At 43.6% G+C, this 17,776-nt stretch overlaps 1 protein-coding gene and 1 long non-coding RNA gene across 2 annotated transcripts; both read right to left on the reverse strand.

Moving 5' to 3' along the window:
* Nucleotides 1-1,939: 1,939 nt before the first annotated feature.
* Nucleotides 1,940-7,776, reverse strand: LOC101761817 (probable protein S-acyltransferase 14). Its single transcript, XM_004975042.2, has 7 exons — nt 7,318-7,776; nt 6,596-6,839; nt 6,432-6,523; nt 4,083-4,206; nt 3,919-4,004; nt 3,767-3,832; nt 1,940-2,672 (listed from the first exon to the last, which is right to left on the reverse strand). The coding sequence occupies exons 1-7, from the start codon at nt 7,528-7,530 to the stop codon at nt 2,547-2,549; spliced, it is 951 nt and encodes a 316-aa protein (XP_004975099.1). The 5' UTR covers nt 7,531-7,776; the 3' UTR covers nt 1,940-2,546.
* Nucleotides 7,777-10,741: 2,965 nt separating this feature from the next.
* Nucleotides 10,742-11,773, reverse strand: LOC111257835. The gene is made up of 3 exons (XR_002678392.1): nt 11,658-11,773; nt 10,979-11,273; nt 10,742-10,810 (listed from the first exon to the last, which is right to left on the reverse strand). It is a non-coding gene; the product is annotated as an uncharacterized LOC111257835 (long non-coding RNA).
* Between the last annotated feature and the right edge of the window lie 6,003 nt (nt 11,774-17,776).

Below are 17,776 nucleotides of genomic sequence, written 5' to 3' on the forward strand. Positions count from 1 at the left end.
GTCAAGCTTCGGCGATGACTCTTCAGGACACTCAACATACCTATGATAGCTCCGCTAGCTCCTAGGCTCAGGGGCTAATCATCAATTACTACTCGGAATATCTTTAGTGGCTTAGCTAGCTTCCAAGCTCGGGGGCTAAGCGCCAATAACTACTTGATGTGGCTTCTATGGCTCACCTGGTGCTTAAGCTCGGGGGCTAGACGCTACAATACAACCTGGATGATGACTTGCGTGAAGACTAAAGATCCTCGGATTAATTATTTAATCATTTCAAGGCTCGGGACCTGATAAGCTATACCCAACCGATGATTTTTTCAAGATAAAGAAAGAAGATTAAAGATTTTATTGACTTTCAGCCTGATTTTTTCGATTCAATCTAAGGCTCGGGGGCTATTCCATATGGAGTGTGACTTTTGCCCCCCTCCATATCGCATTCCAAATATGAAGATTACAAAATCAAGATGATCAAAGGTTTGAGCACACCATAGCCTCATGGAAACTTCGAGGAACTTTAAAGATTTAGCTAGACAAAGTACTCGAGGAGCACAGATACTACTCGACGAGGATCTGAAAAGTACTCGAAGACTACTACATTCGAGTATGAAGTGCTTGGAGCTTGTCGAGTATAGATCTCCAATATTTGAAAGGAATGAAAAAGACGGACTCCTACTAGAATTCCTCTGTAATTCTATTAGGACTCATACCATGTAATTTTGCTAGAATTCCTTATAACCGACAAGTAATCCCACTCCCTAGAGTATATAAAGGAGGGCAAGGGTTCCTAGATCGGTAGGTCAAGACCTCAGAGAACCACAACAGAGGACAAAATCCTTAGTACCAAACAACACCCAGGCGCAGGGCGCAATATACAACACCCTAAACAGGACGTAGGGTATTACGCTACTCTAGCGGCCCGAAGCTATATAAATCTGTATCTTGTGTCCTCGCAACCGTCGAGTTCCAGGTTCGACGATTCCCCAACTATCAATCTACTACCGCAGAATACCCCTCAGTAGGTTGTCGGGTATAAAATACCGACACAGGACTAAGGATGCTTGATTTGTGCTAATGCAAATTTGTCAGGGCAGTAAAAGTTGCGCCAAGCAACCTGTGAGTAAAAAAAAAATGAGATTCTGGAATTGATCCTGGCGGTAAAAAAGGCCCGTGTATTGTGTCCTGGCCAAAGCGGTTCATTTTGGCGCCATGCTATGGATGAGCGGCAACCGTTGGCGCGAGGTTTTACTTATTTTTTGTGGTGCATGCAAACAAAATTGGCAGGCAAGCGCTGCCCACGCGGGATGATCGCGGTCAAGCGCGTCGCCAACTTGCCATCACGGTCAAGCGGATCACGCGCTCCCGTAGCGGGACCTGATTAAGGATAAATTAGACATTTTAGCTAACTTCTTAATCTATCTCAAAATCTCTAAATGAAGCTATATCGTGGGATGGAGGGAGTATATCTGCAAGAGGAAATTGAAAACCTCTAATCCCAGAATGTAGTTTCGAAAATCTTAAACCGGTGCGTAACTCAAGTGTATCCGGACCTGAATTGGATAGCAAAAGCAATCAATTTAATTTTACACGGTCGGATGAATATTGCATACACTATACACTTTCGTAGGCCAATGGAATTAAGATCAGATTTAATCAAGATGGGAGCTGAATTTCTCAGATACATGTTTAACAATTTTGAATAAATTACAATACTTGATCATCCATTCTTGATACTGTATATTGCATACACTACACTTTCGTAGGCCAATGGAATTAAGATCAGATTTAATCAAGATGCGAGCTGAATTTCTCAGATACATGTTTAACAATTTTGAATAAATTACAACACTTGATAATCCATTCTTGATACTGTATAAATGTGGTGCAACATTTCTGATACGGTATACACTAAACACTTTCGTAGGCCAATGGAATTAAGATCAGATTTAATCAAGATGCGAGCTAAAATTCTCAGATACATGTTTAACAATTTTGAATAAATTACAACACTTGATCATCCATCCTTGATACTGTATAAATGTGGTGCAACATTTCTGAAACGGTACTTGTATAGTTGTATTGCATAACTCAACAGAAGTACAGAATACATCTCAAAGCCTATTTCAAACACACTAATGCCCTGTTTGGGTGGTGCAAATCCCAGTCCAATCCACGTGGATGGACCAGAAAAGTCTGGTCCGAATTCCTGGCCTATCCACGTGGATTAGGCTGAGATTCGGCCCATCCAAAAAGGCCGTAAAGATTAATTTACATTACAGATCCCCTCTGGCTGCAGGAGGATTTCGAAATTCCCATTTCGTTGCATTTGCAACAAACATGCAACAGAAATGCATCACTCATGGTTGCTAAAATCATATTTTGAACGGCATGACAGGCTCATTTGATTTGTTGCATAACACAATCAGCAATGCTGTCAGTTGTACCAGCAGATATCCAACACTGAGGTACCTGACCAGAAAAAACCATCAAAACTGACATGGAAACACATCCAATGCCAATGGGAAGAGAAGGGCACTGGCAAAATTGCTTCATTACAGTTCTTGACCATCAAAATCTGGTCTCACAGGATAATCAAGACCCTGTAAAGCTGGAATTCTTCTCAAATCTTCTTCTGAGTATGCAGGGATGAACCAATATTTCCTGTCATTTCCAAAAACCTGACAACAAAACACTCGTCAACAAAAAGTCTAATAGTCTGCGGTACACTCTTATGAAAATAATTTGCATATGCCGGTATGTAGCAGACAGTTTCTACCAGCACTACTCTAGTGACAGGTACATGCCCAAGGCTATGAAGGACATATGTCATCTTCCTCTAACTTATATATTTCCAAAATAGTCCTGATTAGCTTCCTAAGATAATATTATCCATTCATTTTTTTTATCTATTAATCCCTCCGTTTCAAATTGTAGGTCGTTTTGGCTTTTCTTGATGGGATGGAGGGAGTAGTTAGCTAGTAGGTTTGTATTTGGGTTGACTATATCCATAACTACTAGGAGCCCCCTATGCAAAGGGTCTACTGTGACTGTAATTGAGATTCTCAAACAACAAAAAGGCCAAGTCCTCAACACCTTGGTGTGAGGGCGGGGTTCCCTGGCCAATCACCAAATAAGGGGAATAAAAATAAAAGTGATGCTGAAGATAAGTAGATGAAACATGTTGACTTCAAAAAGGACAGGATCGGAAGTCCAAGAATATGAAATTGTAGCTTGCAAAATTGCATAATGGACCCCTTAACAGAATTTTCTGGAACGAGGCGGAGAGCTGCACCATTGATATAATGGGCCCTTAAAAGAATTATCTAATATAATGGGCCCTTAACAGAACTACCTTTTACATATTAGACTCCAAATGTGCAGCACTACAATCAACCAATAACTTGAAATATTGCAAATAGCATGATTGACTCAGATGCCCTTCTAAGGAAAATTAGCAATGCATTGCATCAATTATGAATAAATTGTAGCAGCAGTCCTTCAACTTATCCCGCAGCGTCTCTAGTTCTCTAAAGTATTCACATGTAGATCTGGGCCCCTAAACTTGTTACATGTGCCACTCTAGGTCAGTAGGTCCTAATCTGCATGTAATTTCCTATACAGGATGTCTAGGGATTTCGACAATGCAGGATGTTTACGCATTTTACTCCAAAAGCTACATAGGCTGTTTCAGCTAATTGCATCTTTACATGCAGTCAACTTATGCATAGTGATCATCATGACAGGTGTATCGTCTGCTTGAAAGAAGCCAAACCTGAGCAAAATTCCTCTTTCGGCCAAGATCGTATATCCAATGTGGAGTTGTTTTCTTCTCATATGCCTGTATATCAAGGATTCAAGGTAAAAAATTAATCTCATCATGCACATCACAAACACTGCTTAACAATATATTGCTAGATGCTTTACCTCAATCGTTGTTGTATTAGCAGAGACAAGTGAAATATGCATAATCATAAAACCAAGAACACTCAAGGAGAAGGCCAGATTCAGAACTGCAAGCAAGACAACTGTTTTAGTTGATATTTGATGAATTATACATAAGGAAAATAATAAAATAGTAATGCATTTACCAAAGGTGAGAAATGTGGTTGCAAGTGCTGCAGGACTTCCTGGGATGTCGATGTCACTGAAGAAGGCTATGAAGTGAGGCAATAAAGATAGTGTGACAAGTGTTGTCTCCAGGAAGGTGTAAAACTGCATGGCACAATAGAAGGAAAATGGTTTCACTTTGCAGAAGACATAGTTAAATACTTGGCAGTGTGGAACAAAGGAGACATTGATTCAAAGCATGCTTAAAAAAGTACAGACATCATAAAAGAAACTCCACTTCGACGTTTCAGCTGATTTAGTTGTGCTTACAGGACATCCTAACCATAAATAGTTTATGAGAATTTGAATAGACTCATTTTTGTGATATTGCTTAACTATTTAAGGAATATCACATAACATTGTTATGTCCAATACTGAAACCTAAGCTATCATTAGATAGTGGACAGTGATATAATGGCAAGGCAATGAACAAAGTGCCATCATATCCTGGTTTAAGCAGCAGAAACAGAAATCCTTTTTTGGTCATATGGCTACATCTTCAGGCTCAAATATTGGTCATTTAATTACTTGAGCTAATTGTAATATTATTTTGTGTGAACAAGGGAAAAAACATGGTTCACACATAGATAGAACAGCACATGGAAAGTCAATCTATTGCTTTAGAAAATATGAAGTCCTAAGTCCTAACACACACTACAATAATTAATTGATAGAGTTGGAACAACCCCTTTGAAGAACCTTAATCAGTTTTTTGACAGGTCTTTCTTATTTGATAATTTAGTTTTGAAAGGCCAAAAACATTTATTTGCAGAGAGAATTTTTATGTCAATCACATTTAGTTGTTACAAGTGAAGAGGAAAGGAGTGATTTGGATTCAAAAATTTAAGTTGCATGTGACTGGTTAAGCAGCTTTAGCTATTTGCTTAACTGATCAAGCAACCACCTGGGTTAGAAAGATACATAATTCAGAAAAATTTTAGCCATTCATATTTAGAACATGGTATTTGTTGAAGAATCGGAATAACTGTGTATTCGATGGAGCCACACCAAATGTTGAACATTTTGCTGCGAAAGCTCTCTGACGAGGCTCATCTTTGGATCTCGGCAGGAACCAAGATGTTGGAAGTTTATGGGAGAGCTTGTTTTGAGGCCTCTGGTCATTCTTTTTAATCACCGGTGTGCCTGTTATACGTTGGAAGAGGGTTTTGCCACTAGTGTGCCTTTGTGTTGAGTGCGTCTCTGTTCATTTTGCCTCCAAGGCATTGTGTACAGACCGACCTATCTTGGCTCCCTGCTAAAATGGAGAAATTTGCTCTATTAACCCTTGAAACATGTGGCTTCGCAGTTTTGACATTCCAAACAATGGATTTGTAATTTTGACACTCCAAACATTGTGTTGCTTGATTTCGTGACATTCTCCCCTTCTAATATATTTTCTTTTGTTTTTTACTGTTCTTTTTGTATCAAAAGTCGATAGTACCCTTGCCTCTATCTTTCTCTTTCTTCCTGAATCCTGACCCATAGAGTGAACTTATTTTAGTGCAAATGTAATGAAGATTTAGTTATGAAGCCATCAAGTGACCCAACGGTTTAGTTATGAAGTCAGGTGTGACCAATCGACCAGTTTTTTTAATGAAGGTTTAGTTATGAATTATATGTGAGTTATACAATTGGTGGTTTAGATGTGCATGAACTATGCAACCTATGGATGTGTCTAATGTAGAGATATTTATGCTAAAAAAATATCTTGTGGCATCATGTCAGTTAGGTGGCCGCAAACTTAATCCCAATTTGTATTATGTAATGCTGTTCAGCCGCATAAAAATGATGGCAGCATGTTGAATATAGCTTAGGGGCAACATCAACATTTTAGGTAGCCTAAACAGGGAAACGAAAATGGAATGTGTGTGATAAGGTTAGAATGTCATGAAATCAAGCAACATGTTTGGAGTGTCAAAATTGCGAAGTCATTGTTTGCAGTGTCAAAACTGCGAAACCACAAGTTTCAAGTGTCAATAGAGCAAATTTCTCGCTTAAATGTGTTGATCTAGAAAGCAAAGTAACTCAATACCCAGAAGCAGAAATTGATTTAGTATTAGTAGTGAATAAAAAATAAGTTCATTGAAGGATCATTTCTAGAAAATATAATTATTTAGCTTTGCTTTCAAAGCTTATGGAAACATGTAGAAACATTGCATAGAAGAAAAATTAAATCAATTTCTTACTTTAAAATGCATCAACTATAAACCTGCCAGCATGATGAGAACAGGTAAGTAGTTTGTAATTTGAAAACATTGAAACCCAAAGCTCAAGTTATCTTAATCATAAAGAGGACGATATCTCAAGACTCAAGTGTAGTAGTACTGTACCAGGAAGAGAAGAAAGTACTTGTAGTTCAGCGCCCCAACACAATTAACAACCCATACACAATGATGGTCCATCTTAAGAACACATCTTCCACCTGAAATCATGACACGCGATATCACAACTGGAAATTATAAAACTGATCCTGAAAAATAAACCAGAAACTTACAAACAGAGCAGTGATGGCACCGAGGTGGCTTCAGCTGGTTGCACTTCCTACAGTACCTGACCCTTGGATTTCCCATACTGCCAAGGGCTACAGATTGTTGTGAGTTCATCTGGCTGCTGAACTCTGAACTAGCAAGGGGAGCGGTTTCTCCCATCTCCGCATCGAAATCAAGATTCCAATTGGGTGGAACGGAACCAGGGTCGGTGAACACAACAGAAAAGTAGCTCCATAATAGCATAGCAAGCTACAAAACCAGAAGTACTATCTCTCTTAACACACTACACAGCACAGAGAAGAAAGATCGCAAGATAATCGCAGCAGTATTCACATTAAATTACTTTTGTAGTATGGTTCTCTAATCAGTAGCACATAAATGCAATTTATCAGCTCATTGAGTCATTTTTTTTCTTAAACTTCTTTAACGATAATCAGCTACATTTTAACATTGCAGGTATCCTAAATGAAAAAAAATCTAGTATGTTTTCGAAAATGCATCAGGAAAATATTAATTAAGTAGACCCTAAGCGCTAAAAACCATCCATCCACCTTAGCGCTTCGTACCACCTACCCAATATGCTTCCCAAAGAATTAAGATCGACACCTAACGATACTTCAATCCTGCGGCAATTTGGCAGATCCTCCGCAAACCCGATAGATATTTCGCCCAAACGAGAATCTTTCGCGTCCGAAACCATATCCCCTAGATAAGCCAGGATACGCACCAGGAAGTGGAAGAGGAGCAGGACGGCGAGCGCGGCGAGGGTGGTGGCGCCGCCGGCTAGGAGGGCGGGGCCGTAGTTGCAGAGGACGACGGCGTAGTAGGTGACGCCGACGATGACGAGGACGAGCAGGATCATGATTGAGCCAAGCCCCCTAAGCGCCGTGCAGAACCGGAAGACGTTCCACGCCATCGCGACCCCCGCCGATCTGTACATGGTTCCCCCGCCCCCGCCGCCGGGGCCACGGCACGGCACGGCCGCCTCCGTGTAGCGGCGAGGAGGGCGATCAAGGAGGGGAAGCGAGCAACGCGCCGGCGCCGCCCGCTGAGGGAACAGGGGGGGCGAGGATTAATTGGAGATTAAGGACGAAGACGTAGGAGATCAGAGGTGGACCTCGCCGCGTTCTTGATCTTTGCTTCTCGATTTACTTCGGCGGCTCGGTCGGTGAGAAGTGAGATGGTGACGCGAATCCGGTCGGGTCATGTTCCATGATTTGCTTAGAGCAACTCCAATAGTCCCCAAAAAATTCTTCCCCAAAACGAGATATTGGGGACTATACTAAAAATTTTTCCCCCAAAAAACATATCAGTCCACAGCAGAATGCTAAAAACTAATCCGCTAATATTTCAAATGAAGCCACGTCATCATATTGGGCCCATTTTAGGATCGTTTTTTTTTCCAGCAGGCTGGACCCCTCGCTCGTCGCCAGGCTTCTTTTTTCCCTGACGCCGCCGGACTTCTTTTTTCCAGACCCTCGTCAAGGCACGCCGCCGGACTTCTTTTTGATTATTACTGAATAGTACTGACTGAGCAAACATTAAAATCGACACAAGACGCTTGAAATCCACGTTAATACCATATGGAAATACTACTCTTTAGAAGATTCAAATACTAATTAAGTTTCGAACATCACACAGTACCATATGGAAATACTACTCTTTAGAAGATTCAAATACTAATTAAGTTTCGAACATCACACAATACCATATAAAAAAAATATCACATTAGCTACTAATACCATTTAGAAGAATCAAATTCTAATTAAGTACTCGACTCATGATCTCAGCCCGCAAGCACATGTAGTATTTCTTTTGCTCATCTGGCATGGCAGTAAGATCCATGGTCATAATCCTCTCTTCATCCCTCCTTTTCTGCAACTGGACCTCCTACCTCTTAACCTCAAGAAGTAGTTTTTCATTTGCAACTCGATCTTGTTCAAGAGCGAAAGCTTTGTTGAACCTCTCCTCTTTTTTTTAGCTCTTTCTCCCCATCAGTTTCTTTCTTTTGTGCCCACATATTTTCTAAGGTTGCTGTCACACTTTTTTTCTTCTCTTGCAGCAGTGCTGCTTTTGCCTTCTTCTTACCAATCGGCCTTGTCAATGCATTATCCTCTAGACCTTGAACCTCACCTTGTCCTATTTCACTTGGTGAACATGCATTCGGGTCAACCGTTGAGCTTGTCTTCTGCTTCTTGTTAGATGTTTTACCAACAGCCAATTCTTCAATTTTAGAAAGCCATTTTGGTTGTGTTCTCAGCTTATTCCAGCAATGCATGAACTGGAATGCTTTCTGATGTTCGTCTTCAGACTTGTACAAAGCACATGCCTCTGCAACCTACAAGCACCACCATACAAGAAATATTCATATATGATATATAAAAATAAAATAGTCGAAACAAATCGTGGTATTGCATAGTAAATACCTTGTCTTTCATTGTACTACCACTCTGACGCCTTAACTCAATTCGTGCTAGACATCCACAAAACTTGTTCACACATTTTTGTATGGTCTCCCACCGGTGCATGAGAGAATTTATGGTACGCTTTGAGGTGCACATCTTGTGTTCATGGAAGTAATCACAGATACGGGACCAATACTTGGTACCTTTTTGATCTTTGCCTACGACCGGATCCAAGCTTACATTCAACCATGCTGAAACCAAAACCTCATCTTCGTGGTCACTGAAGTTCTTTGATCTCTTATGGTTCGGCCTTGCGGAGGGGGCTGCTGGACCAACTTCAATTGCTTGGGATTGTTGGTCAGCACATGTGTTGCTATAATAATGAGAATCCCCTAAATTGGTTTCATCCATCATCATGTTGGAAAAATATCCATTTCCTGCCCAGTAGGTAGAAAATAAACATCAAGTGGTATATGGAGGCTGCACATATAAAACTTGCTCACAGATACTATCAGATTAAGGATAAGCAAAGTTAATGATCTAGAACTACCATAGCACATTGCAAATACAAATACATCTCTCACAGATCACAGTCAGTCTACATGCAGTACCATTATCTATGTCTCTATGAAATGCAGGAGTGTCATAAGGACCATTAAGGCATCCATCAGGACCATTCTGACTCACAAGGAACCAATATGTCGGCTGGCCACAGCCACTGCTCTATTTGGCGGATCATCAAGCACTGTCATGGCCATGCAGCAGCAGCAGCACCATGTGACAAGTTTTCAGACAACAACCGCTTTTTTGGCTATCAAGCAACAAATACAAGTCCCGTTTTCTGGTCACGCTTGCCATGCACATATACTATATTGTATTAATTAGCAGGCCAACTACTATTACTTTTGTTGGCAAGACCCATCGGCGCCAACGCTATCATCCACATGTGCAGAGGCTATACATTGGCCATGGAGCAGTAGTAGAAGCAGAACAAGGAACGGAGAGGGAGATGTCGTTGTTAGCTTGCTTTAATTTTTAGCTAAGCCAAGTTCGTTAGCTGGATGAGATTAGCAGGCTTTAATTTTTAGCTAAGCCAAGCTACTGCACTGAATTGAATAGATCAAGATACTAACTTGATCTGTGCTCCCACAGTAGACTTCCTTATTGAATTGATGTGCTGTAGCCTTTCCGTATCATCTGAGAATTTAACAGGCTGCAGTGGTTTTACAGGAGCGAATGGGGCATTTGCTGGTCGAAACCCTGGAGCAACTTTTGGCCTTAAATCGAAGCTTGGTTTGCAGCAATGCTAGATAGAGTAGTCTGGCACCTCTCTTGCTGCTGTTTAAATTTGTTGAGACGCTCATTCAGAGCCATCTGGAAGGAAATATGCAAATGCTAATAATCAATATGGCACCAGCGACATAAGAATGTGATTACATGGAGGATCTTCACATTTCTAAATTCAGAGGAACCAATGGCAATAGGAGATTTGAGCATTATAAGATGACTACCCACTGTTTGAGGTGCCACACACTTTAGGAGGATGCCCTACTTCTAAATAACTTCAAATTAAGATCAGTTTTCTAATTTAAAAGGACCAAAGAGAAAAACAGAGGAAGTAGTATTCAACCGAGCTGAGATGCTGACCCTTCAGACAAATAGAAATAGCAACAGTGCAACTAGCAAGCAAATGAGAACACTTGGTTGTGAGCTAATCAGAGCTGAGAAACAAAGCCAAGCTGGTGGCACACAATTAATTGAAAACTGAACAAATAACAGCAGTTGCTACTGTACTGAATCGAACTGCCTGAAGCTCTGAAGAAAAGCAATATGATAATACAAGCTAAGGTTAGTTGCCACATTATCTTCAATCAATGCAAAATCCTTCTATAGGCAAAACAAAGCCACTTAGAATTGACTACACAGCACAAGAAATCTATCTTATCTCACGGGGAATTGAGTTAAAGAGCTTATGATTCATACCATTCACAAATGGGTTGCCGTTGGCCGCTTGTTCGAAAGCACCAGAAGGGCCGCCGCTGGATGGGTACGGCACCGTCGATAGGGAGTCCAAATCATCACTGGTAAGAGCTACAATCGGAGGACCTTGCAGATCACCACACATGTCACCACTACCAGGCAGGTCGAGGTCGTCGCTGCTGGACCTCTCCAAATTTCTGCTGCTGCTGTTCCATTGAGGGATGTGGTCGCCGCCGACGAGCACCACACGCCGTTGAAGCATCCCTCCACCGCGCCTTACTTGGCCCTGCCGTGGTGCCTGCATCTGCACAGGTAACAAAAGGAATTTAAATCTGCAGAGAACGAGTAGTTTTTCATTTATATACCTAGGCACTTGCTTGATTGCTCCCAAACTGGTGGTGCACTACTACTATGATCTGAACAACTTTAGCTACCCAATCAGGGGAGGAAGCATTTCACAACCACCATTACAATATCAGCTCCGCAAACAGAGTAGTCAACAAGCTGATTAGTTTCTGAATCACATTGCAAAGACACATAGCAGCACCATATAAGCAAACAATGGCCAGATTATGTGCAAATGCAGTAACTACAAACGGCGGCCCTTTTCACAATGCTAAGGTAATGGATACAACCAAGGATTTTAGCAAGAGAGCAAATTAACAATGAGTAGAGCTCATACCAATCCAGTCCTCGGGTTCTTGGCGAGATGTTGAAGATCTTCTGGCCGCCGCGGGCTTCCTGCTCAGCCCGACTCGACAGGGTGCCGCCGCCCCTCACCCCTCGCCGCCGCCGGGAGAGGAGGGCTGCCGCCGGAGTGGGGACGGCCGCCTCCGGGAGAGGAGGGGCGTGCTGCCGGGAGAGAAGGGGCGCGCCGGATTGGGGAGGGCCGCCGCCGCCGCCGCCTGCTCAGCCGGCCCGACAGGGCGCCGCCGCCGAGAGAGGAGGGCCACCGCCGGAGTGGGGATGGACGCCGCCGGGAAAGGATGGACGCGCCGCCGGGAGAGGAGGGGTGCGCCGGAGTGGGGAGGGACGCCTCCGCCGCCTCCTCAGCCGGTTGGACAGGGCGCCGCCGCCCCTTGCCCCTCGCCGCCGCCGGGAGTGGAGGGGCGCGCCGCCGGGAGAGGAGGGGCGCGCCGGGAGAGGAGCTGGCCGCCACCGCCGGGAAGGATCGAGAAGATAATGGGAGAAAAGAGCACGGCAAAAAAATAAAATAGCGCGACAGGGGGCGCGGGAATGGATTGGGGAAGATTTCGGGTCGCGCAAATATACGGGAGGAGGGTATGTTTTTTGGTGTCGATAATTTTTTGGGAAGGTTTTGGGTGGACTGTTGGAGTTCATTTTTTTCTCTTTTTTTTCCCAAAAAAAGTTTTGGGGGTAAGATTAGCAGCCTCTTGGAGTTGCTCTTAGGCGCTAATCCAGTCCACAACTCTAGGGCTGTACATGAAGTTGGACCTGTCTCGATCAGGTGTTTGGCTATCAGTGTGGCGTGCCCACCTAGCATGTGTTTGATTTTGAGATCAAATAGAATGGGTTGTGTTGGGTTCATCCCAAATGCAATGAGTTAGGTTCATCCTAATTTTATGGGGTTGGATTCAACCCATCCCGTGTTTGGATGAGAGGGATAGGTTTGTTCCGATCTTTTATTTGGTTGAGGGGTCGAGAGGGATGGGATGATGCCATTTTAACACAGTTAGCAACGGGTCCCACCTATCAGCTACGGGGTCCATTTGTCATCCTCTTTTCCATTCATCCATCACCGCGTCCTCATCCCCCACCGCGCCGGCCTTCCCCGCCGGTCGGACTCCCCCACCATGCAGGCTTCCCCCGCCTTGCGCCGGCCCCAGCTCACTTGGGCGGAGCTCAACCCAGCCGGTGGTGGAGCTCCACCGGCCCATTCCTCTTCCCGACCAGTCGCCATGGCCGAAGGCTGGGGCTCATGCGCGCTCTCACGTGAAAAGGCACTGCAATGCCATCCAAGTGGGTTTGATGCGTTCGCTCGATTTGGGCGGATGCACTTGACCCGCATCTGAGAGGAATATACCTCTCAGGGATGGATCCAACCCACTTCGTTTTTCAACCAAACACAGGCCACGTGGGTTGAACCCATTCCAACCAAGTTGGACCCTCAAATAAAACACACCCTTAGGGATGGCAACGGGGCGGGTCAGGGTCGAGTGGAGGTTCCGCGGACCCGACCTTGAAACCTGAGAATAAACCCACCCCGAACCCAAATCTCATTTCAGGTGACAATGTGCACCCACCCCCGAAACCCTCGGGTGCCCGAAACCCGAGCAACAGTGACCGAAGGAATTGGGGGCGGCAGCGCGCGTGGGCGGCCAGCGACGCTCAAGGCCTCGGGGCGAGGGGCGCGGACGGTGGGGTGCTCTCGGGTGAGGGGGCGAGGGCGGTCGCCCGGGGGCGCGGGCAGCACCGCGATGTGGATTTGGGGTGCGGCCGTACGGGAGCTGTGCAGCGCACTGGCGCGAGGAGACGGACTAGGTCTGGGTAGAACCATGGAAGTGGAGAGTTATATACCTATGGTTCTTGTTGAGCTGGGCTATACCTAGTTTTTTGGTTGAAATGTACACTTCGGGACCTGTGGGTCACTCGGGGGGATTATAAACCTGGCCCCACCCCGCTCAGTTTCGGGTCTCCTCGAACCCGCACACCCGCAGGGGGGAAACAAACCCGCCCCCACCCCCATCAGGTCTAAAATCCATGGGTTTCGGGTTCAAACCCGCCCGACTTCCATTCATATGCCCACCTTAAAAAAGAGGATTTTTAAGCTTAATTGCTATTTTTACCCCTATGTCCCTATATTTTTTCAATGCTATCTTCTTATTTGCTGGCCTAGGGGCATCCTCACAGCGCTCGCGGGGCACTCTTGGCGCAAAGGTGGCGGCACTAGATGTGGGGCGCGCCACTTGGACAAGGGCGGCGCGGGACGATGGTTGCGATGTTGGATGGCCACGTGCAATGGGACCACGACGGTGGTGCAGGATGGCCGCAGGCTGTGGAACCTCAGCGGCGACGCGGGATGGGGACACACAGGGACGTAGCCAGGAATTCTTTTTTTTCATTGTTAGGAGGCCAACAATGCTAATTTTTTTAAATTTTTTATCAAATTCAGAATTTTATGTCGTAAACATTAATCATGCATGCATTATGCCTTCATTAATTTATGTGGCATCTCTAATGGGATGTTGGTTTCTCCTTTAATTTGCTTTTCAAAAAAGGTTTCTGGTAAAATTCCTATTAAATATTAATAAAATGCATAAATATGAAAAATGGATAAATTATACTAAAATATTGTCAAATGAATCATTATTGAACCCTGCTCATGTTTTCCAAGTGAAATAAACTCAAAATCCCAAATTAAGTGGATTGGAATCAACATCTTAAGTGTTGGAAATGTTAGGTGCCTTTTAAAATCTATTTTACCAAACACTCAACTGTTTGCCAATATAAAACTTTGGAATAAGTCTACTTTACCCTTGATGTAATGAGGTATGTCTATTTAACCCCTCACCTATGAAACGAGGTATTCTACCCCTCAACTATTCAAAACCATCTAAATAACCAATCCCCTAGGGTGGTTTTTGGAGGTGGTTTTGCCTATGTGGCACTACACATGGACAATGATGTGGCAAAGACATGTTTAAAAATCAACCTCACCCCTTAAACTATTGATTTCCGTTTGCATAACCCCTCAACTATATAATCGTATATCTTAACTCCCTGAAGTATTCAGTGCTATCTAAATTAACCCCTGTAATAGTTTACATTTTTGTTTCGCTGATGTGGAGCACTATACGGAATATGGGAAATAACACTATCGCCGCGCTCACACACAAGCAGAGATGTTTGTGTGACAATGTATGTGTGAGTGAGAGATATAGGTCACTACCAAGCCATGGTCCGTGCATGTGCAGGGAATGATTTAGATGGTAGTGAATACTTTGAGAAAAATATATAGTTGAGAGGTTATGTAGACAAACATTAATAGTTTAGGGGTGAATTAGATTTCCAAACATATCTTTGCCACATCACTATTCACGTGTAGTGCCACATGGGCAAAACTACTTTCAAAACCATCCTAGGTGGTTATTTAGATGGTTTTGGATATTTCAGGGGGTTCAATACCTCGTTTCATAGAGGGGGTGGGGGGGGGGGGGTGTTTTGAGTAGACAAACTTCCATAGGCTATGGGGTAAAGTAGACTTATTCCATAAAACTTGTATCCCTTCCTATCTATTTTCTGAGTATGTTATTGATGTGTGAAATCTAAGTTAAATTGCTCAAATTGAGATCAAAATCGAGTCAAACCCTTGATGTTAGATTTCCTAAGTCACCCGTTGATGTGGGTTTTCACAAAGTTTAGAGCCGGGTAGCCTTTGATTTTCTTAATGACATGACCATGTTAGAGTTTACTTTTGTAGCGCTATGTTTGGACTACAACTTAGGGGTCTAAAGTATTTTAATTTTGAGCCAAAAGTCGATCAAATTGGTTTTTGGACATGAACCCTGAGATTTAAGTTAAGCTGAAAATTGCAAAACTGTGAGTCTCTGTAGCTCTCAAATGATGAAGTGTAGTACTCGAGACAAGAAATGTTCATCTTCAATTCCTCTACAACTTTTGTTTAGGCTGATTGCAATGTTGCAATGCAAAAATTGGAGAAATCTCATCGGAAACCCATTCACTTTCGTGGAGCATGAACTGAACCTGCCCTTTTCTGCCTCGGTGTAACGGCCAACCGAGTAGAGCCCGCGTACCACGAGCAGAGCTCCTCCCCACCTGGGATTTGAGTTCCCTTGGGCGCCATAGTCGCCGCTGCCTCAAGCACCGTCCGTGTTGGAGCTCCTTATTGTTACCTTTTTAGTGCTATTTTAGTGTTATTTTGGATTAATTCTTATACTAATCCACCACTTGGCATGTGAAATAACCTTATTATCGCATATGTGTTGTATTTTGGAGCATATTATGTTTTGACAAAACATATGAGAAGTAGAGGGTTTTCGTATCGAGCTCAATTCATAAATGAATATGGATTGTTGATGAAGACCAACACGTGAAAGGGGAGAACTAGATGGGCTAAAAGGGTCTAAGCCAATCGGCTTGGGACCCTCTGGGCCGATTGGCCTTGCCTGCTCTAGGCCCTGTTCGCGCTCACATTTTTTCAGCGTGAAGTCTACGAAAATGCTAGGGTTTTTCTAGTGACCATTTGCCCAAAGCTATTGTTGACACTCGTTATTGATACACTTTTACCCCTATTAATTTTTAATAATGATATGAATTTAATACCTAAACTATTGATCACACTTAATAAACCGGCCATTTTCACATGTGCAACATATGTTGGAGGATATTTGTGGCGGAACCGCCCTAATTAACTTAGCTAAAGCACAATTAATTCGCCTGACACGCGATCTTCTGCTTTAATCAAGTTAACTCGGCAGTCCGTCGGATTTCATCCGACAAACCACTACACAGGACCGAGAAGCAGAGCTCACACGAAGGTGAGTGGTTCCAGAGATTACAATAGACCATCCCAAAATCAAACAAGTATATTAATTTCTTACAACATTGGGTTCGAAATTCAAACAAGTTTGCATAGTTCTCAAGCAGCGGAAAAGATAAACCAACGGAAGCTAGCGCCGGGGGTCGGATGTCACGATGAGGCCGACCATGGCATCAATGGTCCCTATCCTCACCGTCCGAGGAGGGATCTCACTCGACCGTCCACCCAGGAGGAAGCTGGGGAGGCCAAGCGCCACAAGCAGCAAACTCAGGAGCTTCAACGTCACCTGAAAAGATTTTGCCATAACAAGACTGAGCGACTACGCTCAACAAGACTTAACCGACTAGTGGTACTGATCCACCAACTTCTAGACATGCAAGCTTTCTGGCCGAGGGTTTTGTTTTGCCAAAAGCAACTACATTAGGTCCTTACTTTCAATATTTTAGCTCCCAGTTCTAAGTTCAATTACCAAACTAAATTAGCAGCTAGGCTAAATAACCAAAAGTTTCCAAGCAATTTATGACAAGCATTCATATTACATCATCATCAAGTTCCATTCTTACTCAGTGTAGCATAGCGATCAAGCAGTCCCAAATGGTGAGAGGCAGACGAATCGATTCAAATTTCTTATCCATGCATGGCGAACCTAATCTCACGACATACGCGCACCACAAAGGGTCATTTTTCTTGTCGGCCGTCCCCATCAATCCCCTAACCCGCGTCGGGCCCACTTCTCTTGGTACAAGGCTCCACAGACCCGGCCTCTACCGTTCTATGACCGCACTTGTCACCATAAGAGGCCGCAAGGGAAACTCCATTCCAGAGACAGTGAATCGAACCGCTCACGTCCTGGTTCAATCAGGTACTAGGCTTCCCCATCCCATACTAGGTATAAGATTAGTAACAAACACTTGATCATGAACACCCACACTTTCCGAACTTAAACCAGTTTCAGTAGACAGACGGGGCAATCCACCGACCACCAAAATAGTTCACAGAGCCCTGCCCCGTCCATCGTCCTTATAGTTGTAACAAAAAGGAGAACAAGCAGCTCCTATAACTCGCGAGTGACAGGAAATCACTCGACTTTTACCGAGTCTTGTTTAAGCATTGCAACTACTCGGCCTATCATACTAGTGTTCAGATCAAAGGGAACTAAGTCATGCATCTATGTTTTCAAACAACTCTTGTAACGTAAATGCACAGACATTCAACAAAAGGCATGCGCAAGTTTAGAAAGATTGGGTGATGCTCCGGGGCTTGCCTTTGAGCGAGGTGGA

The sequence above is a fragment of the Setaria italica genome, chromosome VII, assembly GCF_000263155.2.
Source record: "Setaria italica strain Yugu1 chromosome VII, Setaria_italica_v2.0, whole genome shotgun sequence".
Classification (NCBI taxonomy): domain Eukaryota; kingdom Viridiplantae; phylum Streptophyta; class Magnoliopsida; order Poales; family Poaceae; genus Setaria; species Setaria italica.

Coding starts and splice junctions, on each gene's coding strand:
- LOC101761817 (XM_004975042.2), bottom strand. CDS start 7,530: ATGTACAGATCGGCGGGGGTCGCGATGGCGTGGAACGTCTTCCGGTTC. Junction 6,524..6,595: donor GTGCCATCACTGCTCTGTTT/GTAAGTTTCTGG, acceptor TCATGATTTCAG/GTGGAAGATGTGTTCTTAAG. Junction 2,673..3,766: donor GAAAGAGGAATTTTGCTCAG/GTTTGGCTTCTT, acceptor TTTTGTTGTCAG/GTTTTTGGAAATGACAGGAA.